The following is an 11,728-nucleotide window of genomic DNA, read 5'->3' as shown; positions in this document are numbered from 1 at the left end:
TACACGGTGAGTAATAACAGGGTGTGTGTGAGCGTCGGATAATTAGAGAGCGCGAGATCGATCAGGACAGACGGGTCAGTCTTCACATCGCTTCACGTTTAACTTTTAACACTTCACATTCGTGCTAAAAACACCGCGCTAATTAGCCACGCCGCTGTTTACAGCCGTACGATAAAGCACACCGACAATTAATGAGCGTAATTACATCATGACATCATGATCTGGAAACACGGCGGCTTTATCTTGACTTCACACCGTCCACAAATCTTGCGGGAAATATTACTGTAATATTTAGTGTTTTTATTTTTTGCTTTTATTCCAAATATTGGCGGCTTCAGTAACGAATTAATTTGATTCCAAAAAAAAAAAAAAAAAAAAAAAACGAAGTTCGCTGAAGGTCAGAATTTCTTTAAATATATTTTCATTCTAATTTATCACAAATTATAATTTTTTTTTTTTTAGTTTTAAAAATTTGTTTGTAATTAAATATTTGAATTGAAAACGTTGGTCTTTAAATAAATCGCCATCGTTCGACGTTTATGTATGTCGATAAAAACAATAAAATTTTATTTCTGTTAATTTATGTTGGTTTTAACGAACTGTGTGTGTGTGTGTGTGTGTGTGTTCCAGGCCTCTACATGACGCAGTGGAGAACGATCACCTGGACGTTGTGCGTCTCTTGTTGTCGTACGGCGCTGACCCGACCCTCGCTACGTATTCGGGCCGCGGCCTGCTCAAGATGACTCACAGTGACGTCATGGAGACTTTCCTCTCCGGTCAGTACCTCAACACCCCCATCCCCCCATCTCTCTCTCACACTCGCTCGTCCTCTTTTTAATCCCTTGTTCCTGGGCGTGGCTTGTTGTGAGATGGTTACTAAGCAAACTCTACTCCTCAGAACAGTAATCTAACTTTAAATATTTCTACATTTAGGACCTTAAATATTTACGATCAGTGTTTAGTGTCGTTATTTAGGGAAACAGATTATTTCAGAAGTGTGTGTGTGTGCGTGTTTGTGTGTGTGCGTGTTTGTGTGTGTGCGTGTTTGTGTGTGTGCGTGTTTGTGTGTGTGCGTGTTTGTGTGTGTGCGTGTTTGTGTGTGTGCGTGTTTGTGTGTGTGCGTGTTTGTGTGTGTGCGTGTTTGTGTGTGTGTTTGCTGCCAGTTGCATTATTTGGGAAAGCCATGTGTACTTCGGTGTGTTATTTCAAACAGCTGTGTATATTGTGTGTGTGTGTGTGTGTGTGTGTGTGTGTGTGTGTGTGTGTGTGTGTGTGTGTGTTTCTCTCTTGGTGGTATTTGGGAAAGCTGAGTGTTTCCCCAAAGGAGCCATTTTAGCAAACCATCTGCGTGCGTGCGTGTGTGTGTTTGGTCGCTGCTTTGGCTGAGCAGTAATCTGGCCTCCTGTCGTTATCTGAACAGGAACATGGTGTCAATTCTACAAGCTTTTACGTGTGTGTGTGTGTGTGTGTGTGTGTTAATCTCAAATGGGTTTGGGTTTTTTTTTTTTAACCTGAAGGGAGCTGACTTCTATCCCCACACACACACAGTTAACTTGACGTTCGTATACAATGTGAAGTGTGTAGTGTTGTTAGACGCCGTTTCATTGGCTGAACCGTGTCACATGGAACACACAACACTTCTGTTGTCACACACACACATCACACTGGTGTACGATTCAACTGGAACTGAATGGTTGAAACCAGTGCAACTGTTTTGCAGGCTGCTAGTTTGCATGAGCTTCGTATTAATTTGCCTAGACAACATGTTACACACACAGCTAGCTGTTTAGTGTGTGTGTGTGTGTGTGTGTGTGTGTGTGTGTGTGTGAGTGTGTGTGTGGCTGAACGCTAGTGTAGAGCCGGAGCACACATTAAGGGGTGTGTGTGTGTAAGGTGAAGGGCTCTCAGTGGGAGACGAGCTCTCCACTGAGGATGCATTCAACCTTGCTGTGTGTGTGTGTGTGTGTGTGTGTGTGTGTGTGTGTGAGAGAGAGAGAGAGTGCGTTCTTGCCTTCTTAGTCACGCAGAGCTGCACTGAGCCCTTTGAGGCGAAGCAATCAGAGCTCTAGCTCTCTCTCTCCCTCTCTGTCTCCCTCCCTCTCTGTCTCTCTCTCTCACTGTCTCTCTCTCACTCTCTCTGTCTCCCCCTCTCTCTCTCTCTCTCTCTCTCTCTCTCTCTCTGTATCTCTCTCTGTCTCTCTGTCTTTCTCTCTCTCTCACTCTCTCTCTCTCTCAACACTTCTTCCACTCGTTCCTACTAGCAGTTAAAACACCCCCTCCACCCCTTCTGCCAGTTAAAGGCCCCCCCCAACACCAGTGAATAAATAACTAGTGAACAGGAGGTTATGAGTTCTCCACTCCTCAGAACCCCACAAATTGTTTGTTTTCGTTTTTTTTGTTTTTTTTTGCGAAAGTCGCTGATCCGCACTTAACGAATGCTCACAGACTGTGAGAACGTTCCGGATCGACTGCCCCACAAGCCGAATCCAGTAACAGCATCATTTTGTGCTGCTGAACACAACTAGACTACTGGTTTAGCTAACTAACTAACTAGCTAGCTAGCTAGCTAGCTAGCTAAATGCTCGAATAAGGCAAACGAGTTGAGACTGTGATGCTCCTCAGCTAGCTAGCGTTAGCGCTGCGTCAGAAATAAGGTGTACACGTACAGGTAGAGCACGTGTCTAAGGAATAAAAAAGCTTTGGTATTCGGCGCACTCTCCGCTCTGACACGCACGACGGTTACCGTAGGAACAGCCATAAAAAAGGTGTGTCATCCACCCTTTCCACCCCAGTCATGAGGCTACGTCGGTTATTTCAGCCGCTAATGATTTGCGTGCAGGTTTTCAGGCGCTAACTGTAACGTCTCTGATTCGAAGCGTCAGGTTCAGGTTTTTTTTGTTCTGATTGTGAAGTCTGGTCTTGTAGGACATGAAGAGAGGGTCAGTGCGAGAGGTTTTAATGTCGCCGCTGGCGGGAAAAGTCGCAGCGAGCGGCGTCTACTTTCTGTCGTCTCTAATCGTCTCTAATCTGTGTCTCCGTCCCTCCAGACTACTTTGCAGACCTGCAAGGCCGAGAGGACGACGACCCCGGTGTGTACTGGGAGTTTTACGGCAGCGCTGTGTGTGGTGAGTGCTGATTTTCTCATCCTCTCCTTCTCCCTTTCTCTCTCTCTCTCTCTCACACACACACACGCGCACACACACACACACACACACGCGCACTCGCACAAGCGTGAGCAGAATCACTGAGAGGGACAGACGCAGCCCAAGGGCAAGTCTGCGTCTTCCTCATCTGTCCGAGAGACAGGAAGTGAAAACAGAAGTGTGTCTGCTTTCATCATCTCACGCGCTCCGTCTCTTTCTCTCTCCGTCTCTAAAATAAAACAGAATTCACCCCTAACATGCACACAAGGGGTGTGTGTGTATATGTGTATATATAAACAAGACTTCTCAGGCTGTGTGTAATTGACGAGTGTGTGTGTTTGAGGTTGTCGGCTCTTCAGCTGGTCTCTCTCTCTCTCTCTCTCTCTCTCTCTCTCTCTCTCTCACACACACACACACACACACGCACGCAAACACAACATTCCCAAGCACTTTAGGGAATTCCTGGTATATCTGAGAAAATGGATCAGTAATAACTGGAGAGAGAGAAGGACAGACAGACAGAGACAGCAAGAAAAAAGGGCAGACAGACAGACGGCTATTTTTGGGAGCCTCACTCTGCTAAAGCGCCGCCTCGGAAAAACCCCGACTATAAAATGGAGAGAGAGTGAAAGAGAAAAAAAGGGGGGTGTCTGATTTTCCCCTCGTTCGCTTTGAGGCTTTGCGCCCAGGCCAACGCACACTGGAAAGAGTGAAGAGCCTACACACACACACACGTACACACACACGTGCACACACACACACACACGCACGCACTCATCGTTCAGTGCAGCTTAATGGAAGGCAGCGTTAATAGGAGCCGGGGTAGTGCAAGCGACGTGAGAAGGACTCCGGAAAAAAGGAGAGAGAGAGGGAAGGAGCGGAAGAGAGGGAGCGAGTGAAGGACAGAGGAAGGGAGGGAGAGAGGAAGTGGGGGGTAGGGGGGCGTCCTCTGGGAGAGAGCAGTGGAGCGGAATGTTCAGGAAGCTCTCACGACAACAACACCTGCGTGTGAAAGAGAGAGAGAGCGAGAGAGGCAGAGCGAGAGCGCAAGCAGCCCATCGGGCGAGCGCTGGCGATATTTTCCGTAGTCAGCAGGAGGTGTGACTTCCTGGTGGGTCAGTCACGTGAGGCGAGGCACACGTGTGGGCGACTCCTCATAGTAGCAGCATTGCGAAATTTTCTTAGTGAAACGTGATGTCGCAAGTTGTTTGGGACGGATAACAACATTAAATCACAAAGTGAGTGAAGTAACACAAAACAAAATCCGAAAGTAAAGGTTCGGCTCAGAGAACTAGCGTTTTTTTACGCTAAATAAACATGCACTTGAACTATATCGTAGTTTCTCCCTTTTCAGTGTAAAGTGGGCGGGGCTAACTCTGGGTGCGGGTGGAGCTTTGCCCTGACCAGTCACGAGGCTGAGGCTCGTTTGTGCCGCACATGTAGAAGATATTTTTATTTAGCCTAGTGGGTAAAAAAGCCAACCCAAGAGTCTGTTGTGTGCAGTTAACCATGTGACTGCGGAATGGTACGACCCGGGACAGCGAAGAGATCGATAGAGCATCCGTAGGCGCTAGAATAACACAGTGTACACACAAGGAGACAAAACGGTTCTGAAGTGTCCTTATTTTTAATCAAGGACGACCCAAGATGGAGCAAGTCGACAAGAAGCTTGTTTCAGTCTCCGCTCTGTTTTGGAGAGGCGTGAGATGGAGGGAGCGGTAATAAAGTTTGCGAGGGAGGGAGGGAGGGAGGGAGGGAAGGAGCGAGGCACGGCGAGTGGAGAGCTGGGTGGGGGAGGGAGCAGCTGATAACAGTGCGAGCCCTCTAAACAAATGAGGCTTTGTACCGCTGTCCTATCGTGCGTACACACACACACACACACACACACACACACAGAGCTTTATTCACGTCACATGGGTCCAGCTATTCAAGACCAAGGTCTTTTACTGTGTGTATGTGTGTGTATGTGTGTGTATGTGTGTGTGTGTATGTAAAGAGGATTTGAAAATGCCTGAATATCAGGTGACAATTCAATAAAATGCGATAAACCTACGTTTATAGCAGCGAGTTCACCACAATAAAACTGCAAGCTGTTTGAACATGTTCTAAAATTCTGAAGGGTTTTCCACATGATCAGGTTTAATTACCGACTTAACCACGAACAGGCCACACCCTCTCGGCTGGACGTATTAGCATCCAGGCCACGCCTCTATGACCACCTGTAGTGGGATCAGTGGCTACAGAGGCTACACCTCAGTCACCCTCGTTTGCATATGCCACGCCCCTCACTGCCTGTACTGAGGCTGACAGACACAGAGGCCACGCCTCTTTCTAAGAACGATTACAGCAAAGACCACCGTGCCTTCTTGACCTCGTATAAAACGGTACAGTGACCGAGGCCATGCCTTTCTCACTACTGTTACTGGATCTGAAAGCACACTGGCTCAAATATATGAATATGTAGCAGTGACTCCATTTGGGATTTGCATACGCATGAATTATTCATCAGTATGTTGCTGTTCTGATCAGTGTTGATCTGTGAGCGTTACTTTTATCCTCTGTATCTCTCTGTCTCTCAGAGCCGGTTGAAGACTCGACAGCGTTTGACGTCCTGGCTGACCCTCCTGGTCCGGAGGATGACAACGAGGAAGAGCAGAGGGACGTGTTTGAGTTTGAGTTCTCTGACCGACCGCTGCTCCCCTGCTACAACATCCAGGTGTCCCTCTCACAAGGGTGAGTGTATGTGTGTGTGTGTGTGTGTGTGTGTGTGTGTGTGTTGGATCAGGGTTCCATGCTTCAGAACTTCAGAAACACACTAGGAATAAAACCTTCTATAAGCTTATGGAACGTAAACAGACAAAAGCCTCTATTAATATTGTTGACGCTAAACCGTTGCTAGGAAACGGAAACTCCGGACGCCAAGATTAAGCTAGGTAATGACCGCGGCAAACAATTTAGATTTGGGTTTTCATTCTGACGGCATAAAAGGTTCTATGGTGGTGGGGACAACAAAACCATGAGGAGATTGAATGTTGCTAGGCAACTGGGCATTATGGTTGCTAAGTGTAAGATAGCTAATGATTGACGCTGCTCAGTTTGCTAAATTCGACAAAGCCTGTACATTTTTCATATAAGCAACGAGAGAACGGCAGCGGAAACTCGACAGAACGTGTTCAATGAGCTGCTATCGACGAGTCCTCATTATCAAACGGCTCACATCACGCTTCTGGTGGCTAGTTCCGGTTAGCTAGACGTTCCTGACTTATCAGTCAGTCATTAGGACGTGTAATGGAGATCCTGGCATACGGTCAGAACCGAGCACTCGGCTCCGACTAGCCGCACAGACGCTTTGATTGATTCGTACAATAAACATCATCACAGACTGGTGACATTTCCAGAACATGGCAACGCCCCTACTACATGTAGCGTAGACGATCTCAGAGCAGAACGTGGGAGAAAGGAAATATGTTCCGCTGGTGGACTGGAGTTAGCTTTCTGAACGAGACACGAGGGAGACGGAAAAAAAACAAACCGATACAGAGAGATCTAAAAAGAGATTAAAAAAAGATAGGCAGAGAGAGAGAGAGGGAGAGAGAGAGAGAGAGAGAACACAAGTGAACTGAAACAGAACTGAAAGTGACAGACAGGAACAGGAGAGTGAAAGAAGATAAGAGGTACAGAAAGTGTCTGAAAGAGATGGTGACAGGAAGAACTGTCCGAGAGAGAGCGAGACTCTGAGAAAGGGAGACGCGTGGAGAGAGAGAGAGCCCAAACAAAATAGACCTGAGAGAGACAGGCAGAGAGAGAGAGACGGGGAGAGAGAGAGAGAGATACACGATTAGACAGAGCTGAGAGACAGACAGGCAGAGAGAGAGACAATTAGACAGAGCTGAGAGACAGACAGGCAGAGAGAGAGACAATTAGACAGAGCTGAGAGACAGACAGGCAGAGAGAGAGACAATTAGACAGAGCTGAGAGACAGACAGGCAGAGAGAGAGACAATTAGACAGAGCTGAGAGACAGACAGGCAGAGAGAGAGACAATTAGACAGAGCTGAGAGACAGACAGGCAGAGAGAGAGACAATTAGACAGAGCTGACTGACAGACAGGCAGAGAGAGAGACAATTAGACAGAGCTGAGAGACAGACAGGCAGAGAGAGAGACAATTAGACAGAGCTGAGAGACAGACAGGCAGAGAGGGAGACAATTAGACAGAGCTGAGAGACAGACAGGCAGAGAGGGAGACAATTAGACAGAGCTGAGAGACAGACAGGCAGAGAGAGAGACAATTAGACAGAGCTGAGAGACAGACAGGCAGAGAGAGAGACAATTAGACAGAGCTGAGAGACAGACAGGCAGAGAGAGAGACAATTAGACAGAGCTGAGAGACAGACAGGCAGAGAGAGAGACAATTAGACAGAGCTGAGAGACAGACAGGCAGAGAGAGAGACAATTAGACAGAGCTGAGAGACAGACAGGCAGAGAGAGAGACAATTAGACAGAGCTGAGAGACAGACAGGCAGAGAGAGAGACAATTAGACAGAGCTGAGAGACAGACAGGCAGAGAGAGAGACAATTAGACAGAGCTGAGAGACAGACAGGCAGAGAGAGAGACAATTAGACAGAGCTGAGAGACAGACAGGCAGAGAGAGAGACAATTAGACAGAGCTGAGAGACAGACAGGCAGAGAGAGAGACAATTAGACAGAGCTGAGAGACAGACAGGCAGAGAGAGAGACAATTAGACAGAGCTGAGAGACAGACAGGCAGAGAGAGAGACAATTAGACAGAGCTGAGAGACAGACAGGCAGAGAGAGAGACAATTAGACAGAGCTGAGAGACAGACAGGCAGAGAGAGAGACAATTAGACAGAGCTGAGAGACAGACAGGCAGAGAGAGAGACAATTAGACAGAGCTGAGAGACAGACAGGCAGAGAGAGAGACAATTAGACAGAGCTGAGAGACAGACAGACAGACAGACAGGCAGAGAGAGATGGGTAGACAGAGCTGAGGCTCCGCACGCTCGAATCCTAGCGACGTGCCGCTAAACAGACACGGCTAATTACCTCCCACTCCGTCTCCGTCCCAGCTTTACTGACACACACACACACACACACACACACACTCAGCTGCTGCGCTCGTCGTTCTGTGTAATTTTCGCTTCCCCTCCCCCGTCTCCGTTCTATCTCCATCCTTCTCTCGCTCGCTCTCTCGCTCGCGCTGTGCGCTGCCGGCTGATGCAGTATTAATGGCTCTCTTGTGCCTCCGGGGCCTCTCCGCTCTGCCCCACACACACACACACACACACACACACACACACACACACACCACACTCTCCTCGCATTTCCTCCCTCCCTCGTTCCCTCTCTCTCTCTCTATCCCTCTCCCTTTTTCTATCACTCACTATTCATCCTGCCGGCGCTCGGCGAGACCCACACACCGCCTCAAGTGCCATCGACCGAGCACTGCCTGTTACCGCTCTCTCTCCCCCGTGTGTGTGTGTGCGCGCGCACGCGTTCACATCAGACAGGCTTTGTCTCGTCTTTTTGTGCGTCTGTAACCTATTGTATTTCGGGGCAAGCGAGAGGCCAAGCATCTTTTGTGCATTTGAGGCTGCTTTCGTAATTGTGTGTGTGTGTGTGTGTGAGAGAGAGAGAGAGAGAGAGACAGAGAACATCTGCATAAACTTGGTTTTGACGTCGGAAGCGAAAACACACACTCTTGCAATGGAAGGAATGAAAAAAAAAAAAGAGAGACACAGAATCCACCCACCAGGTTTCCTCCAGCCAGAGCAGCTTTTGAGCAGAACGTCTCTGCAGCATCGCGGCTTTCGATCGAACGCAGGCCTCCTGTCTGCACCCAGAGTTTATTCTAGCACTTTCCTTCACCAAGTTGATCATTTTTATTTATTTTTTACAAACAGACGCATTACAGCACTGAGTTTCTACAACAACTCTCACACTCCTTATGGAATTTTCCACAAAATCTCAAAAGGCACCGGAATAACAGCAGCAGCTTCCAGTTAGTCGGAACTTAGACGTTACTCCAAACGTCTTAAGATGACCTCGAGACACGGTATACAGTAACATTTTACTGCGGTTTGCTTTCACATGGAATTCTTTTCTGACTGAAAAGTCAAAGCCAGAACCTCAAAGACATCTCGTAATTTTTGCGTACGTGTTGTTTTTTTTTTTTTTTTTTTCCCTGATGTAAACACGATGGAAAAGCTAGTCTGCTCAGAGCAGGGGACGGAAACCTCAAGACATTCGTGTCCCTTCCTGATTCCTTATAACCAATCCTACAATGAAAACCGCTAATGCTGTCCGTAAGAGCGACGACTCGAATTCGTGATGATGATGCGTACAGCTTCAGGCTTCCAGCGTTCTCACCGAGTGTCTGCTTTAGCAGCAGTGTACCGCTATGATGTTCGTTGTTAGCCTGCATACTTTTTTTGGTGTTATATTTATGGCATTGCGGCATAACATTTAAAATATTTCGTTGGTATACGTTCACCTTTAAATCTTCTGAAGTTCTTAAGTGTTGGGAGTTAGCATACGGAAAGAATCTGACGTAATGGACGTCACCTGCTCGTTAACTCCACCTCATTCCTAAAGCCTCAATTTTTTTTTCCCCCCCCTCAGGCCCCGAAACTGGCTGCTGCTCTCTGACGTGCTGAAGCGGCTGAAGATGTCAGCACGCACCTTCCGCTCCACGTTCTCGCACATCGAGGTGGTGACGATCGCCGAAGCAGAGTTCTACAAGCAGGTGTCACTCAGCCCGCTCTTCTCGTGTCCTGAGGAACTCGACGGCTTCCTGCCCGACAGCAAGGAGCTGCTGGACCTGGTGGAGATCAGCGCCGAGCTCGCTGCACTGCTCGGCTCCTCGCTCGAGTACCTGGACAACCGCTGGGAGCCGCGCTCGTGACACTACAACACACTAACACAGACTTTAACCAAAAGTGTCGTGATCACGGACATTTTGGAGACTAACATTTCCGCCAGTGGAGGCCTTCGGAACTCCAAACCTGTACAGCGTGTACATAGCGCAAGAGGACGAATCTCGGACGTGGATCACACTCCCTGCTCCGCGAAGAAACGGACAAGAAATGAACTTTTGTTTGAGATGTTTTATAAAAATATACATATATAAATATACGATCGCTGTATTTTATTTGTGATTATATATATAGATCTAAATATAAATATAAATATATATATATATATATATACAAAGGTTTTTTTTTCCTGTTGAGTTCTAACCGCAAATCTGCGGAGACTAGCGTACAATTGTGTGTGCGGTAGTTTGTGACTTAAACTAGTGCACTTCCTGACTCGAGTTCCCTCGTTTGTTTGTCCTGCCACGACAATTTCACACAGTTTGAGTTTGGAGCATTTTGTTTGTTTGTTTGTTTGTTTTTGTCCTAACTATCAGACACAGTTTTGTAGGCTCGTTGGTGTGAACTTTTTTTTTTTTTTTTTTTTTTTGGTCTCTTATTTATGATTACAAAAAAAAAATGTAAGATATTTTAAAAGTGGCTGTTTTGGGGGTAAATATTAAGTAATAAGTGTAAGATACTAATATTGACGCTTTGTTAGGAAACAGGACACAGTCGAAGTTGTACATAATGAGGCAAAGGTTTCAGTAACTTGTTTTCCGACTCGTGTGACTTGTTTTTGGAGACGTGTTGAGAACTTTGTAATTTACATGCGCTATCGTTTGTATTTATATTTTACAAAAAAAAATCCTTTAGATAAATGGCAATAAATGATCCCCTCCATCTTGTATGGTCTTGCTGACTGGTTTTGTCTGTATTTTTTGAGGCAGGGACTAATGTAAAACTTTGAGACACACTTTAAAGCAGAGACAGAGGAGTGAACAGACTGGGCTCTGACCAAACAGCCGGTCTTTTCCCCACGCCATCGCTCTGATCTGTACCGGAACACCTGAGCTCCATTTCCTGTTTTGCAGGATAGAACCGGAAATGACTGGAGAATAGCCGGAAATGAGAGACCCGGAGCTGTGCAGTAGGGGGACATGACCATGAGGACGCAGTTTGGTTGAATCGTTGTGATGAAGGAAAAACCATCATGCAGCTGTTCGAACCTGATAACAATAACACACCACACACACAGGGCTTTAACCACATGTAGCTAAAAACGAGCATTACGCAATCTAACCTATCCATATATATACATATACACACACACACACACACACAACCATTGGCTCACGCGAACACGCAGCGGGCGCGCGCACGATTGCTGCACGAGTTCATCCCGGTCACCGATGTGGTTCTGCACTGGTGAAGGGGACACGGGGGGTAAAACACCTGAGGAAAAAAAACATGCAGATGTAGATCGAGTTGTTTATAAGATTAATATTCATTCCCTTTGTGTCTATGGAGCTGGACTGATGTCTCTAAAGTGTCTCAGGGCGGAAAGAACAAAGGGAACTAGTCAGAATAAAGCAAATAACATTAGATTCTATACAAATCATTAAAAACAAGTTTTCTTTTTAAATATAAGACCATGAATGACACAATAAGGCTTATTATTAATGTTATTATTTTTATTAGTAGTAGTATTA

The 11,728-nt window shown here is 46.7% G+C and overlaps 1 protein-coding gene across 2 annotated transcripts in view; it reads left to right on the top strand.

Moving 5' to 3' along the window:
* The window catches only part of bcor (BCL6 corepressor), a 43,102-nt gene extending 32,178 nt beyond the window's left edge, over positions 1-10,924 (top strand). For both annotated transcript variants that reach the window (XM_060859437.1, XM_060859435.1), the window contains 4 exons: positions 631-776; positions 3,048-3,125; positions 5,723-5,876; positions 9,784-10,924. In XM_060859437.1, the coding sequence (XP_060715420.1) occupies positions 631-776; positions 3,048-3,125; positions 5,723-5,876; positions 9,784-10,066 (661 nt within the window). In that variant the 3' untranslated portion in view covers positions 10,067-10,924. The remainder of the gene's footprint in view (positions 1-630; positions 777-3,047; positions 3,126-5,722; positions 5,877-9,783) is intronic.
* Positions 10,925-11,728: the final 804 nt, after the last annotated feature.

Source organism: Tachysurus vachellii, chromosome 23 (genome assembly GCF_030014155.1).
Source record: "Tachysurus vachellii isolate PV-2020 chromosome 23, HZAU_Pvac_v1, whole genome shotgun sequence".
Classification (NCBI taxonomy): Eukaryota; Metazoa; Chordata; class Actinopteri; order Siluriformes; family Bagridae; genus Tachysurus; species Tachysurus vachellii.
The sequence above is the reverse complement of the archived record's forward strand: the minus strand, read 5'-3'. Positions and strand labels throughout refer to the sequence as shown.